This window comes from Giraffa tippelskirchi, chromosome 3 (genome assembly GCF_054371585.1).
Source record: "Giraffa tippelskirchi isolate mGirTip1 chromosome 3, T2T-mGirTip1v1.2.pri, whole genome shotgun sequence".
NCBI lineage: Eukaryota > Metazoa > Chordata > Mammalia > Artiodactyla > Giraffidae > Giraffa > Giraffa tippelskirchi.
This window is the reverse complement of record NC_137277.1, coordinates 9,600,544-9,616,003: the sequence shown is the minus strand read 5'-3', so window position 1 is coordinate 9,616,003 and position 15,460 is coordinate 9,600,544. Positions and strand designations below refer to the sequence as shown.

The 15,460-nt window shown below is 50.0% G+C and overlaps 1 protein-coding gene and 1 long non-coding RNA gene across 12 annotated transcripts in view; both read left to right on the top strand.

The window, feature by feature from the left end:
• The window catches only part of CYTH1 (cytohesin 1), a 73,810-nt gene extending 66,268 nt beyond the window's left edge, over nucleotides 1-7,542 (top strand). For all 11 annotated transcript variants that reach the window (XM_081575691.1, XM_081575697.1, XM_081575693.1 and 8 more), the window contains 3 exons: nucleotides 2,739-2,810; nucleotides 3,622-3,776; nucleotides 5,646-7,542. In XM_081575691.1, the coding sequence (XP_081431817.1) occupies nucleotides 2,739-2,810; nucleotides 3,622-3,776; nucleotides 5,646-5,724 (306 nt within the window). In that variant the 3' untranslated portion in view covers nucleotides 5,725-7,542. The remainder of the gene's footprint in view (nucleotides 1-2,738; nucleotides 2,811-3,621; nucleotides 3,777-5,645) is intronic.
• A 477-nt stretch (nucleotides 7,543-8,019) lies between these two features.
• LOC145540680 (uncharacterized) lies at nucleotides 8,020-9,510 on the top strand. The gene is made up of 2 exons (XR_014078487.1): nucleotides 8,020-8,240; nucleotides 8,547-9,510. It is a non-coding gene; the product is annotated as an uncharacterized LOC145540680 (long non-coding RNA).
• Nucleotides 9,511-15,460: the final 5,950 nt, after the last annotated feature.

Genomic DNA, 15,460 nt, shown 5'->3' with positions numbered 1-15,460 from the left:
GGAGCCCTCTCAGACAGGCTCCCCACGGCTGGGCGCTCTTGTTTCTGCCCTGTTCCCCGGTCATCAGAAGAGCAAACACATACCGCTGGCAGCACTGGAGGGTGTGTACATAAATCAGGGCAGTTGAGATCCTCCTGAGAGAATGAGGATTTTAGAAGCATCTTGTATCATAAAGGTGGGGCATGATGGGGCGAGAGTCCTGCAGTGTTTGTGTGACGCTCAGTGGGAGCCAGGAGGCAGGTGCACGCCTGGCCCTTTGCAGCTGGGGGGTAAGCAGGTTCCACTGTGTCCCGCACAGTGGTTCTTCAGCTGGTAGACATCGTGTGGATGTGGCCTCTCACGCAGGGAGTGAGAGTCATGACAGGGTCAGCTGGTGACTCAGTCACTCAGCAGTTTCCAAGGAAGACTGACCAGGATTTTGTGTGTAACAGGCTGAACACATGCCACAGGAGTTCTGCAGCTTTGCTTTTCTATTACGAAAATGCTTTCCAATATGAGCATAATGTTTTTTATATGCCAAAAACAGTACAAACATTTTTTTTCACCCCCTCAAAGTACCACTATGAACAATTTGGTAAATTTCCTTCTGTTTTGCCCGTGTTCCCCCCACATGTGTTGCCCTTTTTCTTCTAGACTGATGACATCTTTATTGTTTGGATCTTTTTCATTGGCCTCTGGGTTAAAATGAACTCTAAGCAGGCATCTCAACAGTGCACCCCTAGGTCCCCCGTAGTCTCAGTGGTAATGCAGTGCGATTCTAGAATCTTGTGGTTCTTAAAATGACACCGACCATGCTGGTGTTACCTGAATTCAGTCTAGCAGTGCATCAGCATTTTATCAGGCAGTGGGAACCAGAGAAAATGTTCCCAAAGATGCTGACGGGGGAGCCTGGGGGTTAAGATGGTAGGTGGAGGCGTCCTCATGGAATTACCTAATAAAGAGGGAAAATCTAGTAGAAATAAGTGGGAACAAAGCAGCCGGATAAGGAAAGGGCAGAACTCAGTCAGCACCTTCCCATTTGGCAGAAGGGCCGCGGCACATCCTGGAGCCAGCAGGAGGGCCCTTGCTGTGCAGCCAGGCACAAGGAACCGCAGACCTCCCCCCCGCTGTGCCCAAGTCTAGGAGAAGCAAAGTCAGTAGGAGTTCTTCCCTTTACCCCATTGGATGGAGGAGTAGAGAGGTTGCTAAAGGGTAGAAACCAGGGAAAAGTGGAAAAACAGGACTCCCTATATCAGTAAAAGCTCCGAGTACGTGTTCATGTGAGAAGACTGTCCGTGGAGGGTCTGCATGTGCATCAGCTCCAACACGTGCTGGACACAAGCAGCCTCGGGAGAGTCAGGGCTCAGGGTGTCTGAGGGGGACGCTCCCTCCACTCACTTCTCTCCTGAGGGTCTGAAGTGGCCAGAATACAAAATATCCCACCCTCCATAAGTTTCAGGCTAAAAACAAGTAAGAACCAAAACTGCATATTCAAAATATAGCTATATAATTGTGGAATTATAACTTATATATTAACAAATAAGTTAAAACTTTAAGGAATGATTAGACAGAAATGTAATTCCTGTCCTAGAGGAAAGGCTTGAGACAGTCCCAGAGATTGAAAGATAAGCATTAAAGCAATTAGTGGGACTTCCCTGGTGGTCCAGTGGTTTAGACTCCAAGCTCCCAATGCAGGGGGCCTGGGTTCAATCTCTGGTCAGGGAACTAGATCCCACATGCTGCAACTAAGAGTTTACATGCTACAACTAAAGATCCCGCATGCTGCAACTAAGATCCAGTGCAGCCAAATAAATAAAATATTGGGGGGAAAAAAGAAAGCTAACAGGTGCAGAGGACAGGTGAGAATGCTCCCAGTGCCAGAATACTAGGACCCGCAAATACAAAGACAGGTCATGAGATTATTGCCCTGAAAAGGAGAAGGAAACCTGAGTCTGCTAATTGAAAGGGTGCACATGGTATTTTAGGAACATATGCTCTAGGAAGCGTGGCATAGCCCAGTTAAACTGTTGACCTTGGAACACAGTCTTTGGCCATTGGTGTCTGGATGTCCGAGAGAGGAGGTGAAGGCTGCTGGTCAGGTGCCAGCAGGTGTGGGAGTGGCCTTGGCTGAGATGGGAAACCCTGGAGGAGGGCTAGACGAGGGTGAGAGGACACGGGGCTCTGTTCTGGACAGGAGTCTAGGCGCCTTTTAGGTCCAGGTGGGGTTGTCGGGCAGGTAGTGTCTCTTTGAGGATCCTCCAGCCTGGAGCGGGAAGACGGGGCTAAAGATAATGATAAGGTAGTGACTCATGATACAACTGTAGTCCAGATGTTGGGGGCACAGAACAGGGGCACCCAGGGCGAGACTGGGGCTTCCTAGCTTTGCTGACACTAGAACTGAGGCTTGAAAGATGAGTTAGGCAAAGAAGCAAGATAGTTTTTGTGTGAAAGGGACTTACATGTCCCCCACTGGAAGGCCACCCGCAGCTCTTGTTGCACTCATGCTTTCAGAGCATCTGCAGAAGCACCTCTTCCAAAGGCCTCTCGGTTGTAGGGGTTCATCTGTGATATATTGACAACGCCCACACGTTTCTTGACCCTATTCTTGTTTTAGAACGTAGGGTGTGGGCTCTAGAGCTGATTTGTGGACTTCAGGTCATGGAGAGGCGCAGGAGCCGGGCTGAGTCACTGTGTGAAGGTAACAGAACAGGTGTTCAGAAGCCAAGCAGTGAGGTCTCCTCTCTCCATCTCTTCTGCAGGATAAGGAGCCCCGGGGAATTATTCCACTGGAGAACCTGAGCATCCGAGAGGTGGAAGACTCTAAAAAACCAGTGAGTATTTTTGATGAGCTGCTTCGGGGGGACAGAAGAGATGGGCGTAGCAGCTGTTCGACATAAGATGAAGTCGCAAAGGTTTACTGTTGACCTTGGGCAACCCAGTTGGGGCTGCGCAGGTCCCCTTACAAGGGGATTGTTCTCAGTGGTAATTGCTGCACAGACGGAGGCCTCTTAACGTGCAGAAGATCGGTGCTCACCCCCGCCTTACTCAAGGGTCAAGGACTTGGAAAAACTCCAAAAGTACTAATTTAATTTAGCCTAACTTTTAAAATTATCTTTACAGGTAAGGCAAAGGTGAAAGAAACTAAATAACACCTTTCATTCTGTCCATCTGCTTTAGTGTCACTTTCTGAGTATCACGTGAAGTATAGGATTATCCTTCTGTAAAAGGCTTTAGCAAGTTCTCATGATTGGGCCGCTTATTTTATGATGTTCAGATGGCTTATAAATATTTTTCCTTTGTTTTGGATTATTGCTGGCTTGGCTGTAAAAGGCATTTGGTTACCTGCAGTTATCTCCATATTTTCTATATGTTAGGAGTAGAGCTAATGTGTATCTTCTTGGTATCTTTGCTAGTAAGACCTATTTATATACAATGTATGTTCTCCAGAATTCCACTTTTAGGCTACTCTTTTCCAAAGGAAAATGTATGTTTCCTATATTTTATGAAAGTCAGAATAAAGAAATTAACTTTTTATTTTTTTTAATAAAAATTTCCTTTTGGGGAAATAAATGAACCTTTTTTTTTTTTCTTGGTCAGCAGCTTTCTTAGATCTTTATCGCTCTCCTCTTTCTTGATTCTCAGAACTGCTTTGAACTTTACATCCCCGACAATAAAGACCAAGTGATTAAGGCCTGTAAGACGGAGGCTGATGGACGCGTGGTTGAGGGGAACCACACGGTCTACCGTATCTCGGCCCCAACGCCCGAGGAGAAGGAGGACTGGATTAAGTGCATCAAGTAGGTGACAAATGACAGCTTGGACCTCGCGTCTCAGACAGTCACGCCCTAGCTGCCTGTGTGCTGCCCACCCCCCCCACCTCAGTACCCCTTGTGCTGAATCCGTAGTGGGTAGTTTGACTGTGATTCCCGGGTGACTTTTCACTGGGTCCCTGGATTCTTGACCTTTGGACATTTTTAAGAGAGCACCTCACATCTAGGTTTCCCAAGAGCAGCTCCTGGCCCCACTGAGGGGACTGGTGAGCAGGCTTACAGGCACTGATGCCACTGGCCAGACTGGCCTTCTCATGTCTTTGGAAGCAGGTCTCATCTTCATGTTGACAGCTCAGCAGAAATTGTAACCATTCCCTTTTATAATTCCTTAATCCTGTGAGACACTGTTGTCCCATTTACAGATGGGCAAACTGAGGCCTATCGAGGGTACATGGTAAACGCTTGTCGAAGTCATGTGGCAATGATCCGGGGTCATAAAGCAGAGCCCCACACTCCCCACTGAGCTGTGAAGAAGAGAAGGTCTGGGAGAAGGCAGGTGTAAACAGATCCTTGGATCCAGGGCTCTTCCTGGTCCCTGCTCTGCCTGTGTCACCGACTCTATCACAGGGGAGGTATCCTGCTGTAGCCCCTCTTCCCCACTCCCGCCTGGGGCCTCTGTGAACCCTGTCCCACCCGCCATCATGCCCACTGCCCATCACCATGCTTTTCTCAGTGGCTCTTCCTCCTGGGAGCACGTCCTCACTCTCCCCACTGGTGCTGCGTTCATCAGGCGTGACCCAGCCATCTCCTAAGGGTGTCCCCGGGACCAGAGTGAGGATGGCCACAAGAAGGAGCACATCTACATGTGCGGCTGGGTGGGGCTTCCAGACTTGAGCACGTCAAGTGTCCTGGGCCCCCGCACGTGGGCCGGAGATGTCCCTGGCGTCCCTGGGGGTTGGCCCACCCAGGAAGCCGAGGTGGGCTCCTCTCCCTGACGCCCCGAAGACGGAAGCAGGATTCCCTCCCTATCTCTCCACGTGGTCAGACACCCGCATGGCAGAGTCCCTCGGGACATGTTCCGGCCCTGTCCATGTCCTGCCTCTCATGCACACGTCCTCTCTGTGAATAGGGCCTGGTCAGCTCGCAGGAGCCATTGTGTACCTGGTCAAGTGCAGAGTCCGCAGTCACATGGGCTTGTGACAAGCCCGGAAACTGTCGGCACTTGGAATACCACTGCTCTGGAAAAGCAAATGAAACTTCAAATTGTGGATCACAGCTTGCTTGAAAGTGGAGAATGACCGGTATAAAGGGGCAGCAGGGGGCGGCGGCCTGCCGTCACCGCCCGTGCAGGTGTCTCTGGGGCCAGTGTAGGGTCTGCCCGGGCTCTCTCCCCACCAGACTGTGGATGCGGGGCAGGCCGCTGGCCGCTGCTCAGGCCCCTGCTGCCCAGTGATGGGTCTTGGCTGTTGAGCTGGTGCACTTGGGGACTCAGAAGTTGCTCAGTACAGACTGCAGCTGCCAACCAGATGCACCACCTGCCAGGTGACATACAGGGTTGTGTGGCAGTCACTGCTCCAGACAAATGCCACTGTCACCACAGAGCTAAAGCATCGTGATTGTTTCACTGAGTTAGAGCACAGCTGTGAGGTATAGAGGTCTCCTTGACCTTTAGTTGATCACTTGGTTGAAACAGGCAGTAAGCGCCCCACAGTTACCTTGTTACCTGTACCTCATCTTCCTCAAAACTTGTCTTTTGCGCCACGTGTGGATCCAGTGAAGGCTGATGCCACGATGTGGCCTTTACAGGGACAGTCAGGCAGTTGAGGGGAGTGTGTAGGCGTGGCTGCCACTAGGTTCCTCAGTCCCCTCTGATATCTCTCCTTTTCTGTGCTGCAGGGCGGCCATCAGCAGGGACCCTTTCTACGAGATGCTGGCTGCACGGAAGAAGAAAGTGTCCTCCACGAAAAGACACTGAGTCTGCACAGCCAGCAGGGCCCACGTGCCCTGCGAGTGCTTCCCAGCCAGTGAGGCCCGGGGTGGCCGCTGAGCGTCCGACAGAGTGGGAGCGTCTGGCCAGGCATCACCCTGAATTCCTAGAGACTAGTTTCAGCTTTTGCTAATTTTTTTAAGTGGGAGAAGGGTAGGTGGTCACCCCTGAGGAAGGGGGCCTGACGCCTTCACATTTGGGTTTTGAGCCTTTCTCTTTAAAAAAGAACAGAGCTCCTGTCGGCCAGGCCGCCTCCCCGCAGGTCTCTGCTCAGCAGGTCTGAGAGCAGAGCTCAGAGCCGACCGTTTACCTCTCGGTTATTCCCTGGGAAGAAGCCTTCAACCCTGCACCATAAATATGTGTATCCGTATCTTATTATATGTTAAGGAAAAAGGGGGAATGGAAGAGAAGCCACATACTATAAAGATATATTTTTGTTTTTTGAAGAAAGAGAAAGAGAAAGTAGAGCTGTCCAGATGCATTCTGTCCCATGTGCTTCGGGAAGCTTCTCCCTGGAGAAGAAGCTCTCTGGACCACTGCTGCAGGTGTCAGCCCAGGGCAGGGGCTGGGCAGACCGCCTCCCTGTGCTCGTGGGGGCTTGGCTGGGTGGGAGAGGGGGCGGCGAGAGGGTGGAGGGGTCATGCATCGAGGACAGCCTCGGGGTCTCCAGGGCAGCGCCAGCCACTCCGGTCAGTGCTTGTCCTTCCTGGTGCCTGGGGAGCACTGCAGGGAGAAGGGAGCCCACCCGCTGCCTGCGCTCTTCTTTCTCTTTCAGGATTCATTCTTGTCGGGCTTTAAAACAGAAAGTCAGCATCTTTCCTTGAGCTACATAACTAATAACCAAAACTGTGAGGAAGGCAGTCCCATCAGAGGTTCTGGGATGACCTGTTTCTTATTTGATTTTTCTTCCTTCTGCCCCTACACTCCATTCCTCGTTTTAGAGGAAGGAGCAGGTCTGACCCAATCACCTTAGGGCTTCAGCCTTCTCTGCCTCAGAACTGGCCCTCACCCGGACCACACCGTGGGTTTCGTGGTGGCCCTCGGAGGGGAGCGGGCCTTCACCTGCGTGGCAGGGTCAGGGCGGGGGGAGCCGAGGGGGAGGGCTCGGCCCCGCCCTCCTGACGCGTGGCGGGAAGGAGCCGCGGCCACCGCTCTCCTGCCGTTCTCTCAGGGACTCGTCTGGGCCCGGCACCCAGTCCAGGCAGAGCAGGGCCGTCCGGGCCGTCGTCGCCAGACCCCTCCCAGGCCGTGTGACCCCGGCTCCCTCGACTCCTTCCAGACAGGCTCGCATCTCTGGAAATAGCTTTGGTAAAGGGGAGTGGGGGGGGCTTTCTGGGCCCCCTTTTTGTGTAGGTCCTCCCTGGAGTTGCTTCAGGCGTTTTAATGCCGGAGCTTGTGAAGGTGACAGAAGAGCGTCCAGGCTGGTAACCTGACCTTTCTGGGTGAGAGAGCCAGGGCAGGGCCAGCCGAGATCCAGGGAGTCTGGGCCGGTGCTGGAGCCCCTCTGGTGATCTGAGTCCTTGGCCTGGGTTCTCGTGAATATTACTTAGACAGAGAGGCACCTGGATCAGTATTAGTCTATTTATCAGAGGTGTAAATAATCCATGTATAGTTTTTCTCCTTTTAGATTATTTTGTATTTGTTTTAAAAAAAAGTTTTGTCAAAATATAAAGAAATGACTGAAAGTTGTTGACAGGGTTTTTAAAAAATTATAATTATTATTCCAATTTCTTTTTGTTTGTTTGTTTTTTGCATTGTAAACTAGCGCCAAGGAACTGCAGCAAATAAACTCCGAATCTGCCCAAACCACTTTGTTACCTGTGGCGTTGCTTCGTGCCCGCGGGGCTCTGAGAAGGAAGGCGCTGCTTGTCGAGTGTGCTCGTGAGGGTGGATGTGTGGCCTGAACCTCACACAGCTCAAGTCTAGTGACAAGAAAGATTGGAAGTGGGGAGGATGGTGCTATCTTCTGTTAAGAGAGCAGAGCAAGAAAGATGACTAGCATAGTGATTTCCCCCCTTTTTTGGAAAAAGAAGCAAGTATCAGACATTGACTTTTGTTTTTTTAATTAATTTTTATTGATTATAATTGCTTTATAGTTTTGTGTCAGTTTCTGCTGTTCAGCAAAGTGAATCAAACCGTTATACATTTACCCCTTCTTTTTTAGATTTCCTTCCCACTTAGGTAACCACAGAACATTGAGTATAGTTCCTTGTTCTATACTGCTGCTGCTGCTAAGTCGCTTCAGTCGTGTCCGACTCTGCGACCCCATAGACGACAGCCCACAAGGCTGCGCGTCCCTGGGATTCTCCCAGGCAAGAACACTGGAGTGGGTTGCCATTTCCTTCTCCAGTGCATGAAAGGGAAAAGTGAAAGTGAAGTCGCTCAGTCGTGTCCGACTCTTAGCGACCCCATGGACTGTAGCCTACCAGGCTCCTCCATCCATGGGATTTTCCAGGCAAGAGTACTGGAGTGGGGTGCCATTGCCTTCTCCACTGTTCTATACAGTAGGTTCTCATTAGTTATTTGTTTTATACATAGAAGCGTGTATGTGTCAATCCCAGTCTTTCAATTCATCCCACCCTTCCTTCCCCTGCTTGGTATCTGTAAGTTTGTTCTCTACATCTGTGTCTCTATTTCTGCTTTGTAAATGGGTTCATCGGTGCCATTTTTCTAGATTCCACATATAAACAATATTATATAGTATCTGTTTTCTCTTTCTGAATTACTTTATTCTGTATGACAGTCTCTACAGACATCAGCTTTTATTAAGATCAAGAAATGTGCCTTCAGCCTTTATAATACATTTTCAGTATCATTTCAGTTTCCAGATGTGCCTCCATAACACCAGAGAAGAGTCACAGTGAGGTAGAATCCAAAAGCCCAGAAGATACTCAGCATAGCATTACAGGGTAAGGAGACGGACAAGCCCTAGCCTGTCCCCTCGGCTGGTGGTTCACCAGAAAGCTCAATGTAGAGTTACCATATGATTCAGCAGTTCCATTCCAAGGTATATGCCAAGGTATATACCATTCCCAGGTATATGCCCAAGAGAACTGAAAAGCATGTCCACACAAAAACTTGCAGTTGGATGTTTATAGCCGCATGATTCACAATGGCCAAAAGGTGGAAACAATACACATGAGGAGTGGATAAGTGAACTTTGGTGTGTTCATACAGTGGAATATCACGCAGCCATGAAAAGGAAAGGAATAGGGGTTCGTGTTATGACATGCTGAACCCTGAGAACATCATGCTGCGTGAAAGAAGCCCGACACAAAAGCTCATGGTTTATATGATTCTATTTATATGCACTGTCTTCAAAAGGCGAATCTATGGAGAGAGAAGGTGGGTTGGTGGTTGTCAGAGGCTGGTGATGTCGGGAGAATGGGAGTGACTGCCCACGGGTACAGGGTTTCTTTTGAGGGTGTTGAAAATATTTGTTGATAGTTGCACAATGTTGCGGATGCACTAAAACTCACTGAATTGTACACTTTAAACGGGTGAATCGTGGACTTCCCCAGTAGTGCAGTGGTTAAGAATCTGCCTACCAATACAGGGGACACGGGTTCAATCCCTGGTCCATGAAGATCCCACTGCTGCAGAGCAACTCGGCCCCTTGGGCTACAGCTACTGAACCCTAGAGGCCATGCTCTGCAACAAGAGAAGCCACCACAGTGAGAAGCTCGGGCACCACAACTAGAGAGGAGCCCCCACACACTGCAGCTAGAGACAGCCCACGTGCAGCAAAAGAGCCAGCACAGCCAAAAATAAAAATAACTTTAAAAATAAAAGGGTGAATGCTACGGTAAGTGAATTGGATCTCAATTTTAGAACAACAGCAGTGAATAAATGCTATCACTTCCTGTGGTTCTGAAAGTGTGGTTCCCTGGACAGCATTTCCAGCAGCATCTGGGGATGGGTTAGAAGTACAGATTCTCAGGTGCCCGCCACACCCACTGAATTGGAGCCTGCTGTGCTGGGGCCTGACACGGTTTAACAAGTTCTCCAGGTGCTTCTGGCGCCCAGTACTGTTTGAGAATACTGCCTTAAACAACCACCCCAATTCCTTCTGTCACCAGACTCCAGTTTGGCTGCTCATTGGTCAAGTATCCAATGTTGAGAGACGAGTGTTAGTTACACAGAAAGATGGCTTTATCGAGGAAGCCTGAGCAATCCTGCAGAGAAGGTGGACTCATGTCCCAAAGAACCCATTTCCCCTTGTCAGTCAGGGGGCAAGAGCTTCTAAGGGGGAGTTTTGGGGGTGCACAGGTGGGGTTTGGGGGCCACGTGCAGAACAGCACAGTCAGCTCCAACAGTCATCTTGAAATTCCTCATGGGGTGTTCTGATCAATGTCACCTTGATGGTTTTAAGTTCAGTTAATCTTCGGATTCAGGGTCCATTTGTTCCCTTTTTCTTAAGGCCAGTTCTTGGAATTGTGCAAGATAGAGCAGTTTATGTCATGTCCGCAGTCTGATCATCATGTTGTTAACAACTTCCTCCTGGTTGGGGTTTCAGTATCTGTAAAACAGCCAAAAAGATATTACTGAGGATGTTACCTACAGCCCTTGAGGAGGAACTAAAGGTATTTTGTTTAATAACTGTTGTTTTGTCTTGTTGACTATTTTCCTCTGTTTCTGCATTTTCTCATTTCTCTGATTAAATTTATTCTTTGGCTAAAGTTTTTCCAGACAAGGGGCAGGTGGAGGACTTGGGGGGCGGGGGGAGGTGTCTCTCCAGGGAAGGCCTCAGAGAGTCCTGATCAGTTACACTTCCTTCTCTTCCTTGTTAGGCAGACATATGTACATACGTATATACACGTCAGGTTTAGTGAAGTGTAATTCTGTACCATATAACTCATCCATTTAAAGTGTACAATTCAGTGGGTTTGGTATATTCACCAAGTCGTTCAGCCATTAACCCATCAATTTCAGAATATATTCATCATCCCCAAACAAACCCTGTTGTTCCCATTAGCATCTTCTCATCCCCCTGCAGCCCTAGGCAGACCCTCATTTCAGCCTCTGGGGACTTGCCTCTCCTGGACATCTCATAGAATTGAAATCACACCCTGTGTAGTCCTCTGTCTGACTGCTCTCACCCCCCACTGCTTTCAAGGTTCATTGGTGGTGTAGGTTGTCAGTACTTCATTCTCTTTTATTACTACTGTTCCATTTTATGGATCTACCACATCTTTATTCATTTATCTGTTGATGGGTATTGAGTAAATTCCACTTTTGGGCTGCTGTGGACAGTGGAACCATGAGCATTCATGTGCAGGTTTTGTGAGCATCGCTGGCATTTTTGACAGTTTGTCCTATTGCACTCGCATCTTCGTCCTCAGCCAAGGGCCTGCCTCCACTCCCTCCTCTCGGCTTTGATGGACGAATCTAGGCTCACCTATCTCTCCGCCAGCTCAACGTCAGGCTCTTTCACTGGCCCCTCTGCCCACCCATCGCCTGCTGACTCTCCACAGGACTAGCCTCTGGTGTTCGCAAACTCCTGGGTAGATGACTAGTCACATGGTTGCCCCTGCTAACCAGCTGGGGCCGCAAAACGTGCCTCTGTGCCTCTTGTCTCTCCTCTCTTCGCCTCCTATTGGGCCTGTCCATCAGGGGTTCCCCGGGGCCTCCCATACATACTTAGTGTGTTGTACCTGAGCTCATGCTCTGATCACCCCAGGAGGGCTCCTCATCAACACGTCCCCCTGAGCATAGGCTCACTGGTGATTCTTACCTGAGTGCTCTGTTCACACTCATCTCTACTCTGGTGGCTGCAAAATGATGAACCCCACTTCGAGCGCCCCCCTCGAGTGACCAGTTGGCCCTCGGCATCCTGACTGTGAGAAGGAGCCTTTCTTTGTCCTGCTTGCACACCTGTTAATGGCATGGATACATGGATTCCTATTTCCAGAGGTCTGTAACATACTACTGTCCTTAGTCAGTTTGATGCTCAAAATGTCCCCAATTTGGCCAGTGGGAGCCCCATCCATTGGCTCCATGTCCTATGATATGACATGATATACCCTTCATTTTCTTAGCACCGATGCCTTTCCTGGCATCACAAAATACTTCTGGATCACCTCATACCCACCCTTCCTCTGTTCCAGGGTCAGCCATTTCTCCAGGGGCCTCCAGTTCCTTTTGGAGGCCAAGAATTGGCCTCTAGGTGTGCCCATTGCTACTGAGGTATCTTCATCTCTTTGCCCTTTCAGTGAACAGGGCTAGAAAACATAAACATAGATACACATGGATACTACACACTCTAGGGCAGGTACACATATATGTAACAGCACATACCTCATTGGGCTAAGTATGAATGAATCAAGTGATGCATATTTAAAAAAACACAAAAACAGCTCTTAGCCTAGTACCTGGACCTGGAACTCAGTTTCATCATCATCATTACTTTAATTATTTTTGAAAAGTATGGAATCCTTTGCTGATCCTTTGCATACCATGCATGAAATCCCAGTTTGGGGTCCAGAGCAAGGGGCCAGCTGACTCACCCGCTCACTCCAAGCAGGTAGACAGCTGCGCCAAACAGTTCTGCTTAAAACATGCTGCCTGGGGGTTCTCTGGTGGCTCATCAGTGAAGAATCTTGTCTGCCAATGCAGAAGATACGCATTCAATCCCCGGTCCAGGAAGATCCCACATACCCCGGAGCAACTAAGCCCCGTGTGCCACAACTACTGAGCCTAGAGCCCTTCGTCTCGTGCTCTGCAACAAGAGAAGCCACTGCAGCGAGAAGCCTTCGCACCAAAACTGGAGAGTAGCCCTTGCTCGATGCAACTAGAGAAAGCCCGAGCCCAGCAACAAAGACCAGCAGAGCCAAAACTAAAAAAAAAATTATTTAAAAAAAAAAGTGATGCATGGACACACCAAGCAGCTGCCCATCTGTCCTGCAGAACATCAGACCCCTCCCCAAGGGCGCCAAAAGGACACCTTGGTGGAGAGGAAATGCTCTGAGCAGAGGATCACATGCGAGTGATAAATGCTGCCATGTCTTTCTTTCACAGGTTATTTGGGTGTCGGCACAGCCATCAAAGCTCATGGGGCCAGTCCGCCACTCCAGGCTGTGTGACACCCTGGACTCTGCTTCTCTGTTCCGGAGAGGTCCTTGTCTCACTCATATTACGGAACCACGATCCCCTCTCTGGACGGTCTTGACACGAATGTAGACAGGCCAGCAGCAGCTATATCATCAAGTCTTGCTGTGAAGTGTGTCTCTCTCCTTTCCAGCCAAGGGTTGTGCTAGATCTTCATGGTTTAGATCAATTCCGGATTCTACCTGGAGTGAGATGTTTACTAACCTGATCAACATGAGCGAGCCACTGTGTGTGACCTGATCCACTGCATGGAAGACAGTAGAAAACCTTGGCCCCGTTAGCCACAGATGGTCACGTGACTCGGGCACCAGAACTCGAGTTCTGTACCAAGAGGGACAAGAGGGCTGCTGCCGGACCAGCCTTATCTTCCTTAATCCAGCCTTCCTCTTGGTTCACCACATTGTATCGCGTGGAATCAACTTTCTGCTCTTGGTTTAGATCTTTGTACAAACTCAGTGGAAACAAATCTGTTTATATTTCCTGATGCTTCAGGATTCTGCGTAGCATCTTCCTGGCCAGCATCCTTAGTGTCACATCGTCGATGATTGTCATACACAGTCTCCTCCGATCTTTATGCTCTTAAGCAAGACATAATTACAATTTATTGAGCACCTATGTCCTGGCCTTTTTATTTCCTTACTATCCCTATGAAAGTCGCTCAGTTGTGTCCAACTCTCTGTGACCCCAATGGACTGTAGCCCCCCAGCTCCTCTGTCGATGGGATTCTCCAGGCAAGAATACTGGAGTGGGTTGCCATACCCTTCTCCAGGAGATCTTCCTGATCTAGGGATCAAACCCAGATTTCCGGCATTGCAGATTCTTTACCATCTGAGCCACCAGGGAGGTCCCTGACTACCACCTAAAAAAATGAGCATCCTACCAGGTGATAACATGTGCTCCTGGGTGTTGCTTGAACAGATTTATGACCTGCCAGTTTGGGCCATGCGGCCAGCGTCCTTTCCTGCAGCCTCTCCATCTCTCCAGGTGTCCAGAGCACACAGCACCTCCTGGGCCTTGTGCTTGGCCCTCCCTTGCAGGTGGTCTATTCGCTTTTCTCTGGTGACCTGGGTAAGCCCAGCCCCGCCTCACTTCAAGGCTGTTGCTGCCCCTCTGAGCAGCTCCACTTTCTTCAGGATTCTGGACCTGCTTGTCTCCCAGTCTCAGCTCTTTCTTGCCCCTTTCCTGGTTCCTTCCTCCCTCCAGCCTCTGGATTCTTAGCCCGGTTCTCAGGGACCATCTTGTCTCCTGGCCCGTCAAGTCACTCTGCCTTCCGCTTGCAAGTTCCCCCACCTCCCTCTTCCTGGGATGCTTCTGCTCATCCCTAAGGTCCCAGCTGGGCCCCTCCCCACCTCATCCTCAGGAGTCCTCCCAGCCTTCATCCCAAATTCCCTACCAGCTCCCTGGACTCTCCCTGTCGTGATTCACATCATGCTGACTCTTTCTTTTCTGTTTGGAAAGTAACTCTCTTAATTGTGCTGCTTGCCGGGTTTCCCGTGATGACACTGAATTTTAATTTCACAGCGGTTTGTCTCTCAACCTAGGCAGAATCCACGGGCACTTTCCTCACTTTGTGCTCTTAAAACAACCTCCAAAGGGTGGGGAGAGGAGTGCTGCCTGGTCCTACACCAGCTTGGTGATCTCAGACCGGCTCAGTCTCAGGCCAGCACCAGAGGCCCTTCTGGAAGCTCTCCGGGGGCCTCTCCCTTCGTTCAGGGCTTGATTTTACCTGGGGTGGGGCGCCATCTAGCTCTTACACCTTACTCTCAATGGGCCCTGCTTCCCTCGCTGCCCCAGTCTCTATAGGGGCCACACTCTCTGCAGGCTGACCTCAGCCTTTGGACACTGGTGGGCTCTGAGGGTGAGTGTGCAGGCCAGCCTGTCTCCTTCAGCACCATCTCCCCAGCTGTCAGCAGAATGTGGTCCCTCTAAAGAGGTCACCCTGTATCGAGGGGCGGGGTGGATAGACCCTCCTCTCAGCAGTCACATGGACCTGACACCACGACGGGGCATGTTTGCTCAGGTGCAGCCAACCAGGGTTCCAAGAGCATCACGTTTTCAGCCAGTCTCTCCCGCAGGCATCACGTGCCCCCATCTGAAGGCTCTCTGAGCATCTTCTAGGAATCAAAGCTGTGTCTCCTGTTTTCTGAATCAGGGTGAAGATACCACCCCCTGTTGAGAATGCCGAACTTCATGCATCAGCCCTCTCCACGTGAGGAACTGTCATTTCTTTGCAGGGAAAGGTCCACATCTGGCAAAAGCTTTTGGATCTGTATCCCCTGGAGCCTCCAGGGAAGTGGTTCTTATTACCTGTGGGCCTTGGGCCCTTCCTTGAAGCTAATACACGCTACGGATGGTCTGCCCTAGAAAAGTACACAGGAAACCCCAGACGCAAAGTGGGTGGAGTCCCATGGGGCTGAGTCCCTCCACAGCCCCAGGTTAAACAGTTCCCGTGTGAACCTTTGTCCTCGGAACTCAGAGGCGCCAGGCGGATTGGAAAGGGAGGAGGCCTTGCATGAAGTTTGCTTCTTTACGGTGTCTGTTCCGTATATGTTCCATACCTATTCAGAGAAGAGATATTCTTTAAATAGATCTATTTATCTTAGCCTGCTTGGGCTAC